Genomic DNA, 24,118 nt, shown 5'->3' with positions numbered 1-24,118 from the left:
CTGCAACCCATACCAAACTCTGAAATCTGTTCTACAACTAATTGTTTGCTGTGCTTGTAAAATTTATTGCTTTTTTGTGTATATGTTATTTTTCACAAAAAAGTCAATGTGATGATAAAAAATATTTATTCCTTCTAGCCTCCTATATTCTGGAACAGCCAGAAGGAAAAATATGAGAGGATGGTATAGTAGCCCATGACAAATTCTGAGATCTGTCCTGTAACTACCTGTTGAAGAGTGCTTTGAAAACCACTGCTTTTTTCTTTCTTTGGTTTGTGATACATGTCATATTATACAATAAAAAAGTTAAAGAAAAAAAAATTGGGGAAAAAAAGAAGAATGAAGCCGATTGGGTTGGGACTAAGGTAAATCAGAATACAGGGGTAAAAATGACATTGTCTATTTTAGAACTTTACCCATTCCATGAGACCAAAGGAAGAGACATTTATTTTATCCAGAACATAAATTTTCTGTAGCATATAATCTCACAATCTTGTCTGGATAGATCATTTAAACAACCCAAAACATGGAGCCCAGAATGGGAAAGAGGTGATGGTTTGTAATTCTGTATTAGCTTAATGTAATGCCTGGATACATCCCAGAGTATGCTGAGGAGATAATTAAAAAGTATTGGCAAAGTCCCTTGAGGGATGGGAGAAAAAATATAGAACTATTAAATTTATGACTGGAGAAACCCCTGATTCTGTCTCAAATATTAGGGACTCTCAAGTCAAAAAGCCAAGCCCTCGATCTTGACATCTGAGCTGGCGAAGCTTATTAATGTAGCAGAGCTTAGACTACCTAGAGATTTGCCTAAGAGTTACTTCCAGAGAACCTCTTTCGTTGCTAAGATGTCGCTTCTCTCTCTCTCTCTAAGGCCAACTCTGCAAGTAAAATCATTACCCTCTACCCTACACAGGATATGATATCCAGGGGTGAACATTTCTCTGACAACTTGGGATATAACTCCCAGGGATGACTCTGGCGCTGGCACTGTGAGATTGACAAAGCCCTCTTGACCAACAAGGGGAAAAGAATTGTACCAAATAAGGTATCGGTGGCTGAGAGAGTTCAAATAGGGTCAAGAGGCTATTTTAGAGGCTACTCTCATGTAAACTTCAGCTAGAGATTGCTATTTACCATGGTTTGCCAAACCCCAACGTAAACCATTCCTGCCAACCCTAAAGAACACCTAGGACTTTATCTGAGACTTTATCTATGCACTATGATTACTTTCCAGAAACCTACAATCTCCAGATGGGTTCCTAGACCAGATAGGCCTGAAACTCAAATGGACCAGACTCTTCGGAACATCAACTAGTTCTATTCCCCTATACCGTATTATCAACAGCCCTTTCCAACATGAAAAAGTTAGGGTGGGCATAGTCCAAATACGCCTAAAGATGGGGAAAAAGTTCAAAGGAGAAAGTGGAATTATAACAGAAAAGACAGAATTTAATAAATGAGTATGATTGCTGAATCACTATATTGGCATTTCTTTTAATCTCCAGTGTCATGGAGCAGCTAGAAGGAAAAACCTAAAATTGTGGAACTATAACCATACCAAATTTAATAGTATTGATTTTTCTGAATCAATTCTGAAATCTGTTCTACAACTAAATCTTGCAGTGTGTTTTGAAATTTGTTGATTTTTCTATATATGTTCTTTTTCGTTATTAAAAAAATTTTAAACAAACAAAAAAATTCAATATGGATTGTTATTCAAGTCCATTTGCTAGTACTAAGGAAATACCACAAATAGAGGGAACCACTGGGAAAATGGATCATCAACACAATGAAAGCTTCAGAGGGTAACTATGGGGTAAGTCTCCTGAAGAATCATATTCCACACTGTAAAGTGGCCTGCCTCACCAAGGAAAGCTCTATTCACGGCACTACCCTTACTCCCAAGGAAACCTGGAATCAGAAGAATCAGCTACAGAGTAACGGTGGCAGCAGCACCCTCACAAAAGATCTGGTTTTCTGATTCTCGAAGCTGCCTTAAGGTGAATAAATTTTTCAACTCTTTCTAGATGAAACACTCCCTCTAACACTTTACTACAACATGTAAATGCCATCTAGAACAGCGATAGAAGGAGGAAGGTAGCTGAATGTGAAATTGCATTGTGATGAATCATATTAAAATTCCTGTATTCAGGACTGATGAGACCAAAAGGGCCAGGAAACCAACTTACAAAAGGTATGGTCAATCTGATTAAGGGAAAAATCAATACTATTAAATTTTGTCTGGTCAGTCCCCTATCAGAGAAATGGGGGCTCTTCTGATAAATAAGCATTTAACAATGCAGACAAAACACTGAGTTTTAGCAAAATCACTAAGAGACCTGTATCTCTGAACAAAAGGAGCTTGATTTTCATAATGAGAAGAGATTTTAAAACTGGACTTTACCTATACCCACAGACAATTTTGGAAACCTCACCTCTCAACCTAACTATGAAGCAGAAACAAGTTTCCAGGATTGGAATTTTCCATTTAAAAAATAAAACAAATGAACATAAAACATAAACCTCAAATCTGCACTGCTAAACATTTCTGAATGATATTACATCTGACAACCAGAGATTTGAAGACCCATAGGATAACACACTTTCACCTTCAAATCTAATGGCCCCATACTTCCTTCTACTGCGAACAAAAAAGAAGGTAAGGGTGATTATGAGGAAGAGGATACATAACTATTTAAAACTATCATGTAACCCCAGGGTTCCAGAGAACATGATGTGGAATTTGCAGTCTATTACTTCCCCTAATCTCTCATATACGATGGTGGTACCCGATCTAACTGACAAAAGCTAGAGAGAGGCTAGGAAGAGACATACTAGATTGCATCTGGATGTATCTGTTGCCAATGAAACTGAGGTCCCAGAATTAGACTGCCTACATGAGAAGCCCATACCTTTAGACGCAGTAACACTGGCTGGATTAGCAGCATGGCAGGTCATACAGATGTGGAGGGAGCACCGGAAACCCTTGTTCTGCGTGACAGTGGGTGGGTACTTCTGAACACACTCCTCATGGTAAAATTTTCCGCACAAGGGTAGAAGGCACCTTTTAACATCTTCCCCACTCTGCTTACATACAAAACAGGTATGGATTCCTGGTAAAGAGAAAGAAGATAATAAATTAATGCCAATTCAATAACTCATCTAATACTGAACTATTAGATGCAAGAAGTATACAGTATTACCTACAACGCATTCTTGCCAAAAGAGAAAAACTGAACCTGAACCTAATCCGGCCTTTAGATCTAGCTACAAGTTTACAGTAAATATAGGGCAGAGAAAAGTGTTAAATGGATACCTCAAGTATGCTATCAACGAAATCTAGAACATGGAAAATTCAACAGAACAAATGACCATTTTCTCAACAAACAAATGCCATAAAACATAGGGTGAGGGAGACCAATATTGTTGTAGTTTAAGAAAAACTTTAAAAAGTATCAAAAAATACAATGCATGTGTCTCACTTGGACTTTGATTAAAAACAACTATAAAAAGACGTGACACAAATGGGAAAAATTTGAAAATGGACTTAGTAGTAGATGACACATGGAGTTATTGCATAATTTTGTATATGAGAACTACTGAGAAGCACTGAGTGATAGGGATACACGGAGATTCTTTATATTCTTCTCTCTACTTCTGTGTATGTCTGAAGATACAATAAAAAGGTAAAAAAAGGATGGACCTAGAGAACATTATGCTGAGTGAGTCTAGCCAAAAACTAAAGGACAAATACTGTATGGTCCCACTGATGTGAACGGACATTCGAGAATAAACTTGGAGTATGTCATTGGTAACAGAGTCCAGCAGGAGTTAGAAACAGGGTAAGATAATGGGTAATTGGAGCTGAAGGGATACAGACTGTGCAACAGGACTAGATACAAAAACTCAAAAATGGACAGCACAATAATACCTAAGTGTAAAGTAATCATGTTAAAACACTGAATGAAGCTGCATCTGAGCTATAGGTTTTTTGTTTTGTTTTGTTTTGTTTTTACTATTATTATTACTTTTATTTCTTTTCCCTATATTAACATTCTATATCTTTTTCTGTTGTGTTGCTAGTTCCTCTAAACCGATGCAAATGTACTAAGAAACGATGATCATGCATCTATGTGATGATGTTAAGAATTACTGATTGCATATGTAGAATGGTATGATTTCTGAATGTTGGGTTAATTTCTTTTTTTTCCGTTAATTAAAAAAAAAAAAAAATCCTACCTCTCTCTGAGAAGCAGCAGAATATAAGAGCAAAGAGCCCAGACTTGAGAGGCAGAGGGATGTGGACCTGAATTGCGCTTCTGGTACTTGCTCAAAATAGGAGCTCATTCAAATCACCTCAACTCAACTACAACCCTGACATTACCCAGCTCTGATAAAGACTTCAGGAAAATTTTTTTTAATGTATTTTGTAAAGAAGCAAATTGGCAGCTATAATTAAACTTTTATTTAGGTTATTATTAACCTACAGTGGTTCCCTACTGTAAGAACACAGGGTGGGCCATAAACAGAAAGAAATGACTCGCTTTTTCTTATTCTCTTCTTTTTACTTAATCTGGGAAATCTCACATTTTTAAACCTCAAAAAGAATAGCATTTTTTTTTTCTTTTAACTTTTTTTTATTGTATAATATAACATATATACAAACCAAAGAAAGAGGAAAGCAATAGTTTTCAAAGCACTCTTCAACAAGCAGTTACAGGACAGATCCCAGAGTGTGTAATGGGCTACCATACCAACATCTCAGATTTTTCCTTCCAGCTGCTCCAGAACACTGGAGACTAGAAGGAATATATCTTTTTATTATCACTTTTTTTTTTCTTTTTTGTGAAAAATAACATGTATACAAAAAAAGAAATTCCTCAAAGCACAGCACAACAATTAGTTGTAGAACAAATTTCAGAGTTTGGTAAGGATTATAATTCAACAATTTTAGATTTTTACTTCCAGCTGTTCTAAGATACTGGAGACTAAAAGAAATATCACTTTAATGATTCAAAAATCATACTTGTTTATTAAACCTTATCTTCTCTATATAGCTCCACTATCACCTTTGAGCTTTCTCCCACACTTTAGAGGTATTTGGGTTATGGCCATTCTAACATTTTCATGTTGGAAGGGGCTGTCAATAACATGGGGTAGGGAGATAGAACTAGCTGATGTTCTGGAGAGGCTGGGCCCTGTAGTTTCAGGATTTATCTGGTTCAGGGACCCATCTGGAGGTTGTAGGTTTCTGGAAGTTACCCTAGTGCATGGAACCTTTGTAGAATCTTAAATATTGCCCTCGGTGTTCTTTAGGATTGGCTGGAATGGTTTTGGTTAGGGTTTGGCAAGTTATGATAGGTAGCAAGGTCTAACTGAAGTTTGCGTAAGAGCAACCTCTTGACTCGATCTGAACTCTCTCAGCCACTGATACTTTATTAGTTACACTTCTTTTCCCCCTTTTGGTCAGGATGGTGTTGCTCACCTCACAGTGCCAGGGACTCATTCCTGGGAGCTTTCTCCCATGTCACCAGGGAGACTTTCACAAAGAACAGCATTTCTATACCTCACAGCATATACAAAAATTAATTCCAAAATGGATCACAGATTTAAATGTAAGAAGAAAACACAGGAAAACATCTTTTTGACACAGGTTAGGAAAAAAGATTTCTCAGATATGACACCAAAAGTGTAGTCCATAAAAATAAGAAACAGACACAAACTTGATGTAATAAAAATTAAAAACTTCTGCTCTTCAAAAGTTGATATTACAAACATGAGAAGCCAAGCCACAGACTTGGACAATATATTTCAACACATATATCTGATAAAAGGCATGTATCTGGCATATATGAGGAACACTAAAATTTAATAGTAAGAAGACAATCAGCCCAATAAAAATAAGATTTGAACAGACACTTCACCAAATAAGACAAAGAATCCAAATAAGCCCATGAAATAAATGATGCTCAACACCATTAGTCATTAGGAAATGCAAATTAAAGCCACAATGAGCTACCACTACACATCTATCACAATGGCTAAAGTTAAAAAGACTGACAATACCAAGTGTTGTCAAAGATGGGGAAGAACTAATACTGTTATACCTTGCTGATGAGAATATCAAATGGTATAGCCACTTTCAAAAACAATTTGGCAGTTTCTTAAAAAGTTAAATATACAACCACCATACGATCCAGATATTTACCCAAGAAAAAAGAAAATATATGCCCACAGAAAGACCTGAATGGATATAGCAGCAGCTTTCTTTGTGCAAAGGACATTCATTAGCAGCCTTATTTATAAGAGCCAAAACAGTAAACAATCCAAATGCGTATCAACACATGGAATACTACTCAGGAATAAAAAGGAATTAACTACAACTAATACTGCAACTATGTTGATAAATCTCAAAATAATTAAACCGAGTGATAAGTTAGTTGGTTTATGTCAAAACTTACCAAATTATACACCTTAAATATGTGTAGTTTATTGTGTGTCAATTTTACCTCAACAAAATTCTTAAAAAAAAAAAAAAGAATGAACCACTGATATATACACTACCATGGATGAATTTCCAAAACATTATACTGAGCAAAAGAAGCCAGATACAACAATGTCTGATTCTGTTTATATGAAACTCTAGAAAAGATAAATTAGTAATAGAGAAAGTCTGGAGCTGGGGGTGGGGGGTCAGGACTGACTGGGATGAAGCACAACGGAGCTTATGAGTGACGGGAATGTTCTAATCTTCAATGTGGTTGTGGTTACATGGGTGTATAAATTTATCAAAACTTATAAAAGGATACGCTTAGCTTACAATGTATGCATTTTATACTGGGTAAATTATACTTCAAAAATTTGATTAAAAACAAAAAACAGTAGTCTCATCTTAGGTTAACTTATCTGGAGGACATTATGTCCTAGTAAAAACAACAAATTAACCTGCCATGCCAGAGGACCCGGGTTTGATTCCCGGTGCCTACCCATAAAAACAACAACAAAAAAAACAATTAAGATAAGTAAAACTGGATCACTGGCATGAACGGCACAGAAATCTTTCTAAGATTAGGACAGTGGAGACATGCCCTAATTGAAAATCGTCCTCTTAATTCATATACAGGACTAGACAGCACTATTTCCAATAATGATCAAAAGCTCAACTGTGCAGAAGGCAAAATGACCACACAAATATATTTTCTTTCAGCTTTTGTTCTCACATTGCTGAAAGTGGCTACAGAAAAATGAAAAAACTGTTTCAAATGATTGGGGCTCTTGCTCTGGCAGAGACATCTATTTATGGATGTGAGGTAACTGCGCCTCCATCTCCACAGGTGCTACTCTATGCCTATGCTACTCTTCCTTTCAGGTTAGAAACAGCTGTATTTTCTCATCAATCTGACCAAGCCAAGAAAAAACTTCTTAACTTCCTTCCTCTACCTCCCGACTTCATGGGACTCCCTTGGCCCTGCTGCCTTTCTTCCTTTTAGGGCTACCTTCTCCGTCTCTGTGAATACACTTCACCAGTTATTCTCTTTCCCATTTCAGAAATTTATTTTCCTCCACTGTTTTTCTAATGTAATTTTATTAAAATACATTCACAAACTATGTGATCCGGCCAAAGCATATAATCAGTGGCTCACTGTATCATCACACAGTTGTGCGTTCATCTCAAATCAATTTTAGAACATTTTCATTACTCCACGAAAAAAAGAAAAAGAAAACCCAGAACATCCCATACCCTCTTTTCACTCCATATATTGATCCCTAGTACTGGTGTGATACATTTGTTACTGTTGATGAAAAAATATTAAGCTATTACTGCTACCTATAGTCCACAGTTTGTAACAGGTACATTCTTCCCCCATATTAACTCCTTGTAATAGTGCCATACATTTACCCAAGTTTTATATTTGTATTGTTAATCACAGTAATCATCTACCACAAGATACACCATGTTACACATTCCCATGTTTTAAGCTCAAACTCCCCTTCCGGTGACATACATGACTCTAAACTTGACCTTTCAACCACATTCACACACCATTCAGCAGTGTTAATTTTATTCACAATAATGTCCTAACATCATCTCTGTTCATTTCCAAACATTTAAATTCAACCTAGTTAAAAATTCTGCATATATGTAAACAACCACTCCCCATTCTCTAGCCTCATTCTAGCTCCTGGTAACCTCCACTCTAGATTTTATGTCTGAATTTACATATGATAATTAGTTCAAATGAATGAAATCATACAATATTTGTATTTTTGTGTCTTATTTATTCACTCAACGTAATGTCCTCAAGGTTCATCCACGTTGTGTGATTCAGGACTTTATTCCTTCATAATGCTGAGTAACATTTCATCCTATGTACATACACATTTTGTTTACCCATTCATCAGCTGATGGATACCTGGGTTGCTTCCATCTTTTGGCAACTGTGAACAATGCCACTATGAACATTGGTGCGCAAATGTCTATTTGCGCCCCTACTTTGGTGATTTAACTCTTGACCCTATCACATCATTCTTTAGTACACTGCCTTCCTTTTCTTTTCAGTTAACCTTCTTTAAGAAGTAGTGTACACTGTTACCCAGTCACCCTGTAACTTGGTTTACTCTGGCACTTATGTACTACATATTTTCTGGCAAAAGTTAGAGGTTTTTACAAAGCCAAATGTAACAGCCTCATTTCACTCCAGAGACCTCCTTGGTCTTTTTGTCGCATCGGCCCCTGTCAATGACATTTCTCCTTCATGGCTTCATGGATATACTATGATTAGTATTTCTTCCCATTCTCCAGTAGCCCCAGGTACTGTCAATAGCCCTTTTCTCATTCTACAGATGGTTTTCCTTTGGGTAACATCATCTATAGCTATAGCTTCAATGACTTATAATCATAAAATCTGTACCTTCTGCTGCCTAAATGGTACAACCTCCACATATATGGAAAAAGAAATTTCCTTAGTGGAGCTTGTAAGGTGCTTTGTAAGCTGGTCTCAGCTGACCATCCCATTTCTGACCTGATTTTATATATTGTAACTCTCCTGAAATTTCTTTTGCTTGCAGATGGGATAAGTAGACATTTTCACTGAAATATTATCTACATTCAGAAAAGTGCAGCACTTTATAAATACCCATGACATGAACACATTCATATAAACAGCACCAAGTTCAAGTATAAAACATCACCAGTAATCCAGAAGACCTCCTTGTGCCCCTACTCAATTACTACCTATGCCTCTTCCCTAACACATATTAAACTCTAAGCTCACTGACTCTGTACTTCAAAACCTACCAAATTATACACTTTAAATATGTGTAGTTAATTGTGTGTCAATTTTACCTCAACAAAATTCTTTAAAAGAAGAATGAACTACTGATATATACACTATCATGAATGATAGTGTAGCATCAGTGTATCACTGTTCACACAGCACATTTATATTACAAATGTTTCACACTACACTATGCTATCAATTTACCTTTCATTTGGGATCTTTTCTGAAGGCTGAGACTACACAGATTTCATCTCTGTGCCTGCCGCAACTAGGCCAGTGTTGCTATAAAATAACACCTCCAATAAATGTGGATTTTACCCCCTGAATAGCTTAAAATTCAAACCTTCTTTGAAAAAAGATCCTTGTGTATATACTTTACCTGTGCGACATTCATTGCAGATAAATTTTCCTCTCGGCATCTCAGTTAATCCAAGGCACTCCAAGTGGAAAGCCCCACAGCACTGAGCCTCACACAACAGCAATTCACCCAGTTTCTCACAGTTCTATCAAGAGAAAGAAAATAGATCTGTCTATAGAAAAAGTTAAAAAAAAACAAAAAACAAAAAACAAGCAGAAGGTCCTTGCCAGAAACAAGAAATTCCACTATTCAACCAATATTTAATGATTATCTCTTCTGTACCAGGTACAAAAAAGTTCCTGGCTCTTCTGGTTCTTATATTCTAGAGGCAGAAGGTACAAGTAATGAATAGAAAACAAAAAAGATATCAGATACTCAAAAGTACTAGGTAGAAAATTCAAATAGCTCCTTTGGGGTGGGTGTTTTGGGCTCGCCTCTCCAACTGGGCTCTGAGCTAGGCTCTAAATGACAAGTCAGATAGCTCAGAAAGTTCGGAGACAGTTTGAAAAACTATGGTATATTTAAGAATCACAAAGAAAGCCAAAGTTACAAAGTTACTAGAGAAAAGTGAAGAAAGGGCAGAAGTGCTGGAAGATGAGGTGGCAGAGAGTTAAGAGACTGTGTAACCCTAAATATTCTGGTACAGAGTTTTGTTTTTGTTTTTAAACTATTTTTATAGACACACATACAGTCCATACATGATGTACAATCAATGGCTCACAATATCATCACAGTATTCATCACCACGATCATTTCTAGAACATTTACATCACTCCAGAAAAAAAGGAAAAAACTCATACATCCCATACTGCTTACCCTCCCCTCTCACTGACCACTAGTATTTCAATCAACCTAATTCATTTTAGCATTTATCCCCCCCATTATTCATTTATTTTTTACCCTTATTTTTTTTTTCATCTGTTCATACCCTGGATAAGGGAGCATTAGACACAAGGTTCTCACAATCAACACAGTCACACTGTAAAAGCTGTATCCTTATACAATCATCTCAAGAATCAAAGCTATGAGAACACAGCTCAACAGGTTCAGGTACTTCCCTCCAGCCACCACAATACACCATAAACCAAAAAGGGATATCTATATAATACATTAGAATAACCTCCAGGATAACCTCTTGACTCTATTTGAAATCTCTCAGCCACTGAAACCTTCTTTGTCTCATTTCTCTCTTCCCCCTTTTGGTCAAGAAGCCTTTCTCAATTCCATGATGCTGGGTCCTGGCTCATCCTCGGAGTTTTGTCCCACTTGCCAGGAAGATTTATACCCCTGAGAGTCATGTCACATGCAGTTCACCTGCTGAGTTGGCTTAGAGAGAGAGGCCACATCTGAACAACAAAAGAGGTTCTCTGGGGATGACTCTTAGGCCTAATATTAAGAAGGCTTAGCCTATCCTTTGCAGGATAAGTTTAACAGGGGCGAACTGTAAGATGGAGGGCTCTGCCTATTGATTTGGCTGTCTCCACTGCTTGTGAGACTATCAGGAGTTCTCCAAATGGAGCAGTTGAATATATTTCCTCCTTTCTCCCCAGTCCTCCTAGAGGACTTTGCAAACACTTCTTTATTCACTGCCCAAATAACTCTGGGATATATCAAGGTATCACACTAACCTGGACAAACCAACCAAATCTCACTCCTTATTCAGGATTTCATATACTTATGGTGTTCAACAAAACAGATGGTACAAGTTTAATTGAGTAATGTGGTACCCAAAACTTAAATTTTGCACCAAATAAACATCTCTCCTTTTGGTCTCACACAGAAGTTGAAGTTTTCAAATATGTATGACCTCATCTTTTACCCTGCATTCTGATTTACCTTATTCCTATCCAGATCAGTTTCATTCATATTGCTAGCTGAAGTTTGATTTGTTTTTCACTTTTTAAACAGTTTCTTTATGGGGTAGTGCTGACTTTCATAGCTTTAGCACTCAAACTCTGAGTCTCAGGTTTCACATACAGAGTATTCCGTATTCTGCTACAAAGTTTTACATTTTATTCTAATTGCAAAGGATTGCCATTAGAGAACTTCACCACGGAAAAGCTGAAATTGGCTTTTGAAAAAAAAAAATTTTGTTTCAGACAGCTTGGACTGACACATTAGAGTAGAAGCAATGTGCCAAAGTAGGAGGCTGCTAAAGTAGCTGAAACAAGACACTGCCAGGCTGATACCAGGATCCTAACCAAGGTCTGAAGAGCCCCCTGAGATATGTCTAGCACCATTTCAAAGAGGTTACCTTTCTGAGATGATTTTTCTTGAGATGGGGGGTGGGGGGGTGTCATCTAAAACAGGCCCAGGAAATAAGGACCTGGATCAGTCCCTGAAAACACTGTAAGAATTATGAAAATTCGCCATTTCCCAACTTTTTTATTTTTCACACTTGAAAATCGTGACTTCTTTCCCCATAGTGATTAGGAAAAAAATGCTAAAATTGAAAAAGCCTTATACTTATTCTGGAAGACAAGAAAAAAGACAGATGGTCAGGGCAAGGTCTACTATCATCAGGAACCAAAAGGAACAGAACAGGTCTGTTCAAAGCTGAAATAAACACATGTGTAATGCCATCCTATGGGAAGAGAGGTAGCCCAGAATGGTGACAGAGCCCAGGGCCCCAATCAACCCGTAGTCAGAACCATCGTCCAACTTCGACTCTCCCATTATCTGCTGTTCACAAGCAATTATGGACTAACCCTTTACCTGGGAGGCGCTACTAAAAGGAGGTGCTACGAAAAATTATACCAGAACAACAGATTTATATAAAGCCTGGCCCAGACAAGCCAGGACCACAGCATCATACTATTTAGTATTTTTCGTTGTTGACAATCTTTATAAAATAAATTTACACCCCAACTTGTCTCACTCAGTAAACAATGGGCATAAGAGTTCCTGAAGATTGACACTGTGTTTGGGGCTGGTCTGAATACAATACATTTTTTATATAATAGTGAAAATGAATGGGCAAAGAACTGGGTTGAAATGGCACTGACCATAATAACATATTCTGGCCCTGGGTTTCTGCCAGATTTTAGGAATTTACAAAGGTAAGTCAAGACCATAAGAATATACTCAAAGCATCCATTTAATCGACTCTACTTGCAAAGTCAGATAAAGGTTCTTTATCAATGAAGTGAAATTATACTGCAAAGAGAAGCAATATAATCGCAGTTAAGACTCTAAACAGTCCAGGTATGAAAACTGGCTTCTCTGTATGATTAAATGCAAATTATTTAACCTTCCCATGCCCCAGATTCTTTATCTGTAAAATGACATACTAATAGTATTTTACCTTATGAGGATGGTAGGACAACTGATGAAATATTTAAAGCATTTGGAACAGTACCTGACACACAGTAAACTACATATGTGTGTGTTTGTATATTATATATATATATATATATATATATATATATATATATATATTTAGCAAATGAATGCAAAAATATAACATGATAGGTTCTCTAAAGTTACCACTTTGAGGTAAAAACTAAATTTAAAAAAATCTCAAAGATTAAATTACCCTTGAAAAATTCCTTAGAAACCCAAAGATTTTTATACTATGAGATGTATAGGAGAACCATCTTTGAGTAACTACAGATTTACATCTCCCATCTCAGACATGTTTCAGAGAATACAGCCAATGGATGAAAGCGCAGATGGTTCACCAGAACTAAACTATTTTCCCCCCTTCTCTTTTTATGTGGAAAAGGAGAAGAGTTAAATACTTAAACAATGAGAAATCTACACAAACCATCCAAGAGCATTTTTATTCTAACCTCGATTAGGTCACGAAAATATGGAGAGGGATTCTCTTAAAAGTAAAGCATGTAATCAAAATACAACCGGGCAAATATTCTCTACCTGGCACACATTCTCCTTGAGCGCAGCTCCTCCACCTCGTTCACCCTGCATTTTTTTAGATGCAGGCATCCCATGATCGTGCTCTACACCGTCCTCAACAGCGTCCTTGGGGCTTGCAGCAGTCCTGTGTGTCATCAGTTCTCCCTTGCAGAGAAAAAAATAATGTCCAACTTCATATTATTGATGTCTCCTCCATCTGACCCCCTCCCTCTGGGCTGCTTTTTGTCTAGGCATTAAGCACTTACAGATGTTCAGCCAATCACGCGGACGGACTGCATGCAATGTTAGTTCTAACCCTGCTGTGATTGGGCGGGTAGTGGGCGCCTCATGCCCTGCCACTAACTGCTCTGAGGCTGTTCCACTGGAACTTTTTGAGCTGTTCCATTTTAAGGTTTCACTAAGGGAGAGAAAACATTCTTAAGTTTATTTGATTACTTATTTATCCTTCCAAGATCAGTGTTTCCTAAATAATGCCCTCCCTTGGGCATTACTCAAACTATCCTGGAAAGAAACACTCTGTATCATAATGCTTGATGCTGACCTGTCTTCTTCTACTTCTCCTTTAACCTGTATTTGAAAGCCAGAGATAGCATCAATGACTGCGCTGATGCCCTGCAAGGAAAGGACTTTAAATCTATCTTTATTTCCTGAAGGCCACTGTTAGAAACATTATTCAAAAATTAAGTAGTTGATGGTCTCAAGAAACAGGCAAATAAATTGCACCTTCACAGGTACAATTTGAACAATCACAGCATGTTCAAATTTTAAAGGGCAAAATTAAACTGCATTCAGATCATATGGTTACTTGATAGTGTGCTCTCTGGCTTTGGGAACAAGTTTATGTAGAGATGAAATAGTTACATATTTCATCTGACATCTAGAGCATAGGACATGATGTTTTATAAAGGGCATACACACATTTGCCATATGTGCCTTGACTTATTTTTACAAGGACCAGGCTTTCTGTTTTTTTCCAGGATTCCTTACAGCTATTACTATTTCAACTGAATAGTGTTCTTAAGTAAGCCTCAGGGAAAAGTGGGATATGTTTTCTACTGTGTAGCTTCTCTTTGGAAGATCAAAAGATCAGGAACTGAATAATACCTCTGAGCCTGGAGCCTCCTTTGATGGGTCATCGGTTTTCACTTTTTTACATTGCACCTTGGCTGTAATATGCCTCTGCCGTTTTCGCTTCCTTGGTTTATCAAATATCTTGTTAGTACCTATGACAGGAAAACAGGTGTTACCAGTTGGTTGATCACCACCATGACCAAATTTCCTATCCTTAAATATAGGGACTTCATACACTATGGAATATTAGAGTAAAAAACAACTTTAAAAATTATTCAATTCCCTTACTTTGTAGATGAGGGGGAAAAAACGCAGAGAAAAAAGATGACTTTCCCAGGAATACATAACCTATTGGGGAAATAGCCATGTATACCTAAACTCTGCCTCACAGAGATTAAATAGCAAATGCACGGATAATTAAAGTAATTTCATTTTATATGACTGAAATGGCAGGCTTTCTTTTTCCTCAAAGAACATTATGTAATATCCTGTAGATGGGGAGGAAAGGCATTTACTAGTCAGAAAAAATACTAAGCCTTGGCCTCTAAGATTAAAGAGAGCAAATTATAATACTATATGACTTATGGATTAATATGATGAAAAATAGATAAAATTTGGTTTACAGGAAGGAGAAAAAAACCCAACATTCATCAAGACATTTAGTGGATTGAAAGACATTTATGTAATGGTAATATATCCATGAACATCTAACAATATGAAATGCACAGCCTCATCTAAGTATATTCAGAAAAATAAAATTCAGTCCCTCCCTCTTTTCTATTTTATACATTCTAACTCTTTGGTATATAAACACCAGGAAGTGTCTACAAAGGTATTTCATAAAATGTTCAAGGATCTTTTATGCTAGGTATCAACATGAAGGCTGGAAGACTGTCTCAGTCCTCTCTTTGGCAAATGCCTGATCAGTCCTCTCTTTGGCAAATGTCTGATTCAGATGGACAAAGCTTTGCTTATCAAAGCTGCTGATAGCCTAAGACTAGAAGGAGAGTGAATATGACAGCAGAATACAGGTTCAAAATCCTCAGAAGCTGGAACACTCAGGCAAAATTTAAATAGAAAAAAGTCAGGGTATAGATTTTACAAAATTCCCAAGTGCAGGGTACATGGGTGGTTTAGTGGTAGAATGCTCACCTTCCATGCGGGAGACCTGGTTTCAATTCCCAGACCATGCCCCACCGCCGCTCTGCTTCCACACCCCCACCCAATTCCAAGTGCAAAATGGTATTATTTTGAAGGAAGTTTATTTTAAATGCAAACAAGTAAATAAACCAACCTACTGGGTTATAATTGTCCCCAGGATCAAAATAAGCTAACACATTGGTTGATTTACTTGCTAAAATTTTAATAATCGTGGGTCACATTAAAAGATGTGTAGTATCTATGATCACATGAAATATAATCTCACCATGATATTTTTTCACTGTCTGACCACAACTAACGCAGTGTGCTCAAATGTGAGAGGAAAATTCAAGAATGATATCAATCAATAAAAGGTATTGGTAGGCGAATGATTGGAGGTTAGAAAGAAGTGGCATGGAGAAAATCTGGGGTAGATAATCAAGACAGTGGTGTAGTAATGAAATTTGGTTAGAACTGGATTTATTTTGACAACCCTGCCACCTCTTTCATCATGTTTATTCTATAAAACAGAGATGGTATTCTAACTCTTTGTAACACTTTAGCTGGATTAGAGGTAATGGCTATTAAGTAAGGGACCTGGTAGAGCACAGATGCTCAAACTATGATCATTTTATCTATTCACTGAATGGAAGGGCTGTCCATCCCTCCTGTGGGTGGGATTAAAATCACCAAGTTCAAAATCCAGGAGGTAAATTCCAATTGAATCTAGAAGATTTTCAAACACTTAAGAGGCAGAAACAGTGGAATAGGCACAAATGCAAGCTCCCCTTTTCAAACAGATGCTCACTGATTCAAGGACACATATGTATGACAAGAAAAACTAAGACTATTTGTGCAAGACCAGCCCAGCTGGCTTATAATTACTTCTACAACTCAGATTTCCTATTTTCTGTTCTATAAAAATAAAAATTGAATCAAAGCCAAGAAACTGATTCAGTCTGGAAAGGCAGATTAATAAAAAAAAAATTAGGGAGCTGACTTTTCTCTATTGTTTCAAATATTTCTAGCATAATTATAATTCCATTCAACTGATTTCAGCATTAAGTATGAAAATCACACTATAACTTTATAGTGTCATGCATGCTTTCAGGAACAGATTTTGGGCAAGTCTTTAAACTTGCAACATTACTTGTCTTGCTTATACACTTAAGAATTTTTCTAGGTGACTGATAAGGTGCTTCATGCTATGTAACTCTTTCTTCACAAAGGGTTAGTAATTATTTAAAATCTCAAAAATACTTACCCTCAACAAATTCTTTAGAATGTGACGCAGCACATGATTCAGCAATATCATTCTCCAAGTGACCAGCATCATAACACTACAAAAAATATAAAATACAACATGGTTTATAGAAGACTAAAAAATAAATCCTTTACCTTACAGCCAAAAGCTGAACCTTGTCTACTGCTATATATATACAATCCTCGCTGTTTTAGGAAATAAAAGTATATTATTACATCATAATAATAAAGGGTTATATTTTATTATTATCATAAACGTTTCAACCTATGTTTGAATAGAAGCTTCATGGTGAAAGGGTTTAGGGTAAAAAAACAAACAAACAAAAAAAAACCTCCAAAAGGCCCAGGACCACCAAATTCTTAATTCAAGGTAGAACAATGACCTGAATTTGAAATACAGACCCATAAAACCATGGAAAGAAAACACAGAAGAACAGCTTTGTGTCATGGGGTAAGCAAAGATTTATTAGACAAGACACAAAAAGCATTAGTCATAAAAGAAAAAAATAGAATAAATTAAAAATTTCTTCTCATAAAAAGACACCAGTAAGAAAATGAATATGAAAGCCTCAGACCAGAAAAGAAATATTCATAATACATATATTTGAAAAACAAGCTGTATCCTAAATATAAAAAGCACTCCTAAAAAATCAACCAAATTAAGATAAAAATATGAGCATACTTGACAAAAATAAAGGAATGGCCAGTAAGCACATACTAAGGGGCTCAACATTATTAATCATTAGAGAAATAGGAATTTTTTAAAAATTTATTTATTAATTAAAAAAATTAACAAACCAAATAAAACATCAACATATATAATTAGTAATTCACAATATCATCACTTAGTTGCATAGTCATCATTTCTTAGAACATTTGCTTTAATTCAGAAAAAGAAATAAAAAGACAATAGAAAAAGAAATGAAATGAACACAGAGAAGAAAAAAAAGATTATACCTACCATACTCCTTACCCGTCCCTTTCATTGATCACTAGCATTTCAAACTAAATTTATTTTAGCATTTGTTCCCCCTATTATTAATTTTTATTCCATATGTTCTACTCGTCTGTTGATAAGGTAGATAAAAGGAGCATGAGACACAAAGTTTTCACCATCACACAGCTGTATCATTATTCAATCATCCTCATGAAACATGGCTACTGGAACACAGCTCTACATTTTCAGGCAGTTCCTTCCAGCCTCTCCATTACATCTTGAATAACAAGATGATATCTACTTAATGCTTAAGAATAACCTCCAGGATAACCTCTTAGCCATTGACACTTTGTCTCATTTCACTCTTCCCCCTTTTGGTTGAGTTGGTCAAGAAGGTTTTCTCAATTCCTTGATACTAAACCTCAGCTCATTCTAGGTTTTTTCTCAATCCCTTGATGCTAAGTCTCAGCTCATTCTAGGATCTCTGTCCCATGGTGCCAGGAAGGCCCACACTCCTGGGGGTCATGTCCCACACAGAGAGGGGAAGGGCAGTGAGTTTGCTTGTTGCGTTGGCTGAGAGAGAGAGGCCCTACATCTGAGCAACAAAAGAGGCTCTCTTGGGGATGACTCCTAGGCTTAAATTTTAAGTAGACTTGACCTATCCTTTGTGGGGTTAAGTTTCATATGAACAAACCCCAAGACTGGGGGCTCTGCCTATAGCTTTGGTTGTCCACACTGCTTGTGAGAATATCAAGAATTCAACTTGGGAAAGCTGAATTTCTCCCTGTTCTCCCCATTCCCTGAAGGGGACTTTGCAAATACTTTTCCACTCACTGACTGAATCACTCTGGAATTCATCGGGGCATCACTCTGGCCAAACCCACAAAATCTCATGTCCTACCTGAGATTCCAAGTACTTATGGTGTTCAATCAAACTATCTATATAAGTTATATTAGGAAATGCACTAGTCAAAATATAAATTTTGTAACAAACAAACATTTTTTGCTTTAGTCTCACATATAAGGTGACATTTTAAAATATTAATTGCCATCTATTTTCAGTACCCTGCAATAATGACATTCCTTTGTTCTTCCTCATGCAAAAACAGAGAAATAGGAATTTAAAAACACAATGAAAAATATAATGAAGGCAAATGCGCATGGCCATCAGCCACACTTTTGAGGTGTGAGAAAGCAGTGACCTGCAAAGACAGGTCACATCTGCCCCCAATCCATGACGGCGTAAGGTCAACGTGCTGCCACAGCACTACGCATACACACAAAGGGCCCTGTGCCTAAGACCAGCACACATCAAGTTTACACCCCCCAGACCAGTAAACTTGCACAGCTACATCCTACCTGGCCACTGGGCGCCCACATTCACAAACATCAGCGCAATATCCCCAACCTGTGCCTATACCTGCCCTGAAACAAATCACCACATAAGTGCCCCACCCCATACCATGCTCCCTGCTGTACAACCATCCCACAAACAGGAAGCCTTAGACTACTGAAAGAAATCAATTCCCAAGGTAAATGAATCAAGACAGCTACATGCCACGAAGACAGCCAAATTGCCCTTCAAAACTGAGAGGAAGTTTAAAGTTTTCACAGACAAAGAAATTTCTGAAAGAATTTGTCAACAAGGGACTGGCTCTACAAGAAATACTAAAAGGAGTTCTGCCGGCTGGAAAAAAAAAAAAGACAGGAGAGGGAGGTCTGGAAGAGGGCATAGAATTGAAGAGTATCACTAAAGGTAATTTAAAGAATACAAAGAGAAAGAGGGAAAATAATATATAGATCTGACAAATAAAATAAAAAAGATAAGATGGGGTGTGGTAGTTAGGTTCAGGTGTCAACTTGGCTAAGTGAAGGTGCCTAGTTCTATTGCTGTGGACATGAGCCCATGGCATGTGAACCTCATCTGTGGCTGATTACATCTGCAGTCGGCTAGGAGGTGAGCCTGCTGCAATAAATGATGTTTGATTTAGTTGGCTGATGCTTAAATGAGAGAGCTTAAGCTAGCACAGCCCAAGCAGCTCAGCATACCTCATCTCAGCACTCGCAGCTCAGCCCAGGCCTTTGGAGATGCAGGAAGAAATAACCCGGGGAAAATTGTTGGAACCCAGAGGCTTGGAGAGAAGGCCAGCAGAGATCACCCTGTGCCTTCCCATGTGAGAAAGAACCTCAGTTGAAAGTTAGCTGCCTTTGCTCTGAAGAACTATACATTTTTAACTAAATAAATTCCCTTTTATTAAAAGCCAATCCATCTCTGGTGTATTGCATTCCAGCAGCTAGCAAACTAAAACATGGGGGATTCAAGATACGCCTTTTCAGTAATAACTTTGAATGTTAACGGACTAAACTTAACAATTAACACATATAGGTTGGCAGAATGGATTAAGAAACATAATCTAGCTATACGCTCATTGCAAAAGACTCATCTTAGACATAAGGATACAAGAAGATTGAAAGTGAAAGGATGGAAAAAGATTTTCCACGCAAGTTGTAAACAAAAGAAAGCAGGAGTAGCTATACTAATATCGGACAAAATAGACTCTAAATGTAAAGACATCATAAGAGACAAAGAAGGACACTACATACTAATTAAAGGGTCAATTCACCAAGAAGATACAACAATCATAAATGTTTATGCTTCCAATCAAGGAGCTCCAAAGTATATGAGACAGACATTGGCAAAACTGAAGGGAATGATAGATATTTCAACAATAATAGTTGGAGACTTCAATACACCACTCTCCTCTAGAGATAGGACAATGAGACAGGAGATCAACAAGGAAATAGAGAAGTTAAATAACTTGATAAAGGAATTAGACCTAACAAACATATATAAGTCACTGTACCCCAAAGCACAAGGATATACATTCTTCTCTTGTGCTCACAGAACATTCTCCAGGATAGATCATACGCTAGGCCACCAAAGAAGTCTCTATAAAAACACTGAAATTATTCAAAGCAGTTTTACTGATCACAATGGGATAAAGCTGGATCTCAATAATCACCAAAGAATGAGAAAATTCACAAATATATGGAGATTAAATAATATCTTAAACAATTCCTGGGTCAAAGAAGAAATCACTAGGTTTATATAGATAAATGAAAATGAGAATACAACTTATCAGAACTTATGGGATGCGGCAAAGGCTGTGCTGAAAGGGAAATTAACTGCCCTAAATGCCTGTATTAAAAAACAAGAAACAGCAAAAATCTAGGACTTAGCACACCTGGAAGAACTTGGGAAAGTACAGCAAACTAACCCCAGTGCAAACAGAAGAGAAATAACAAAGATTAAAGCAGAGTTAAATGAATGGAAGAACAAAAGAACAAAAGAAAGAATCAGTAAAACCAAAAGTTGGTTCTTTGAGAAAATCAATAAAACTGATGGGCCACTAACAAGACTGACAAAATAAAAAAAGAGAGAGGATGCAAATAAACAAAATCAGAAATGAATAGGGGTGTGTTACAACAGACATCATAAGAGGATACTATGAACAACTATACGCCAACAAACTTGACAACTTAGATGAAATGGACAAATTCCTGGAGACACACAAACAAGCTACACTGACCCAGAAAGAAACAGAAGAACTCAACAAATCAATCACAAGTAAAGAGATTCAATCAATCATCAAAAATCTTCCTACAAAGAAAAGCTCAGCGCTAGATGGCTTCATAGGGGAATTTTATCAAATATTCCAGAAAGAACCAACACCAACCCCTTCTCACACTATTCCAAATATCTGAGGAAAAAGGAACTCTACCTAACTCATTTTATGAAGCTAGTATCATTTTAACACCAAAACCAGGTAAAGATCCTATAAGAAAGAAAAATTACAGGCCAATCTCCCTAGTGAACATGGATGCAAAAATTCTCAATAAAATATTAGCAAACTGAACACAACAACAAATAAAAGAATTATATACCATGACTAAGTGGGATTTATACCAGGAATGCAAGAATGGTTCAACACAAGAAAATCAATTAATGTAATACAGCATATTAACAAATTGAAAGGGAAAAATCACATGACCATCTCGACTGATGCTGAAAAAGCATTTGACAAAATTCAGCATCCTTTTGTGATTAAAAACACTCCAAAAGATAGGAATCAAAGGTAACTACCTCAATATGATAAAGGGACTACATGCAAAACCAATAGCCAGCATTTTTGGAGAGAGACTGAAAGCTTTCCCCCTAAGATAAGGAACACGACAAGGATGCCCACTGTCACCAGTATTATTCAACATTGTGCGAGAAGTTCTAGCTAGAGCAATCAGGCAGGACAAAGAAATAAAAGGCTCCCAAATAGGAAAGGAAGAAGTAAAACTCTCATTTGCAGATGATATGATACTATACTTGGAATACCCTAAGAAATCTACAGCAAACTTAGCCTCCTATATTCTGAAGCTGCTAGAAGGAAAAATATGAGCAGTCTGTACAGTAGCCCATGACAAACTCTGGGATCTGTTCTGTAACTGCCTGTTGAGGAGTGCTTTGAAAACTATTGCTTTTTTATTTCTTTGTTGTGTATGTATGTTATACTATACAATAAAAAAAGTTAAAAATAAAAAAACATATATATAGTGAGATTATCACTTCATACCTACCAAAATGGCTAATTTAAAAAGATTGACAGTATCAAATGCTAACAAGGATGTGGAAAGCAACTGGAACTCTCACATATGCATAGTGGGATCATAAAGTTATACAAGCACTATGGAGGGCTGCTGGTAAGTTTCTTTTAAAAAGTTAAACATCCATGAATCACCAATTTCACTCCTAAGTATTCATAACAAGAATTTGAAAATGTATGTTCACAAAAAGATTTGGAAAGAATAGTCACAGCAGCCTTATGCATAACAGCCCCTAAAATAGAAACAATCACTAGTCACAAATGGCAAAAGATGGAAACAATCCAAGTGTCCATCAACAGACAAGTGGATAAACAAAATGTGGTGTATACATACAATGGAATATTATGCAGCAGTAAGATGAAATGAGGTCTTGAAGCACATGACAACGTGGATGAACTTGAGGTCATAATGCTGAGTGAAATAAGTGAGAAACAAAAGGAAAAATACTATATGATTTTGCTATTATGATTCTGGTAAAAGTAATCTCAGAGGTTTTAATATAGAATATAGCAGACCTAGAGATACACAAAAGCTAGAGATGGGGGAAAGGCTACCCAACGATGTTAAGCTTAAATGCAAGGGAACGGAGAGAAGGGATGGTAATTAAACAGTGGGCTTAAAAGAAACATTGCTATATTGAGGTGAATAGGATTGAAAGAGGACCTATAGTGCCATGTATCCTACTGATTAAATCTACAATTATAAATAATTATTCTTGCATGAACTATTTCAAAGATTTGATACTGGACAAAGAGTCAACAGTGGAGGGGTATGGGGGAAAATTAAAAATATACACTATGGCCTATAGTAACAGAAAGACACCAACAGTACCACAGGAATTAACTGGGGGGAGGGACAAGTGATAAAGGGTAGTTTTCATTTGAAATTTGGTGACACTGTGTTTGTCGATTCTGTGCCGCTATGGACCAATGAAAACTTGTCTCAAATTCAGAATGCTGCTGATTGTACAACCAAGTGACGTTACTAAGACACGGTTTGTTTATTCTGTTATTATCCATGACTCCCATTAGACAGAGGGAGCTGAAGGTCAAAAGGACTGAGGAGCAGAAAGGCAAATTGTGATACATTTATATGATGGAATATGGTATGGCTACAAAAAAGGAGGACGTTGAGAGGCACACAACAAACTGAATAAACCTTGAGGCAACGTGTTAAGCAAAATAAGCCAGAAACAGACGAACAAATACGCTAAGGTCTCTTTCAGAAAATACTTATAAGAAAATTGGAGTTTAGATTGTAAGCCCTTAAAGCAGCTACTCTTAGTCTCAAATTTAAAGTGTATTTCCAGATTCTGAGATACTGCACTATATGTGTATCAGCTGGTATTTTCCTAGAACTTCTGAGTAACTCTATGACACCTAAGACCCAGAAATGGAGTGCTGCAGCCCTGAAAGTTAGCATAGCTATATAAAATAACAGTTAAAGTAATTAAAAAAGAAATCAGGCCTCAATTAGAGATAAAAACAAAAACAATCTGGCTGGGACTAAGGTAAATCAAAATAGAGGGTA

At 36.8% G+C, this 24,118-nt stretch overlaps 1 protein-coding gene across 17 annotated transcripts in view; it reads right to left on the bottom strand.

The window, feature by feature from the left end:
- Positions 1–24,118, bottom strand: part of NSD1 (nuclear receptor binding SET domain protein 1) — a 240,700-nt gene that overhangs the window by 48,818 nt on the left and 167,764 nt on the right. For all 17 annotated transcript variants that reach the window (XM_077137739.1, XM_077137747.1, XM_077137741.1 and 14 more), the window contains 5 exons: positions 16,997–17,072; positions 14,626–14,744; positions 13,522–13,665; positions 9,667–9,790; positions 2,919–3,119 (listed from right to left, as the gene is read on the bottom strand). In XM_077137739.1, coding sequence (XP_076993854.1) covers positions 2,919–3,119; positions 9,667–9,790; positions 13,522–13,665; positions 14,626–14,744; positions 16,997–17,072 — 664 coding nt within the window. The remainder of the gene's footprint in view (positions 1–2,918; positions 3,120–9,666; positions 9,791–13,521; positions 13,666–14,625; positions 14,745–16,996; positions 17,073–24,118) is intronic.

The sequence above is a fragment of the Tamandua tetradactyla genome, chromosome 20 (assembly GCF_023851605.1).
Source record: "Tamandua tetradactyla isolate mTamTet1 chromosome 20, mTamTet1.pri, whole genome shotgun sequence".
NCBI classification, from domain to species: domain Eukaryota; kingdom Metazoa; phylum Chordata; class Mammalia; order Pilosa; family Myrmecophagidae; genus Tamandua; species Tamandua tetradactyla.
This window is presented reverse-complemented; position numbering and strand designations above follow the sequence as displayed.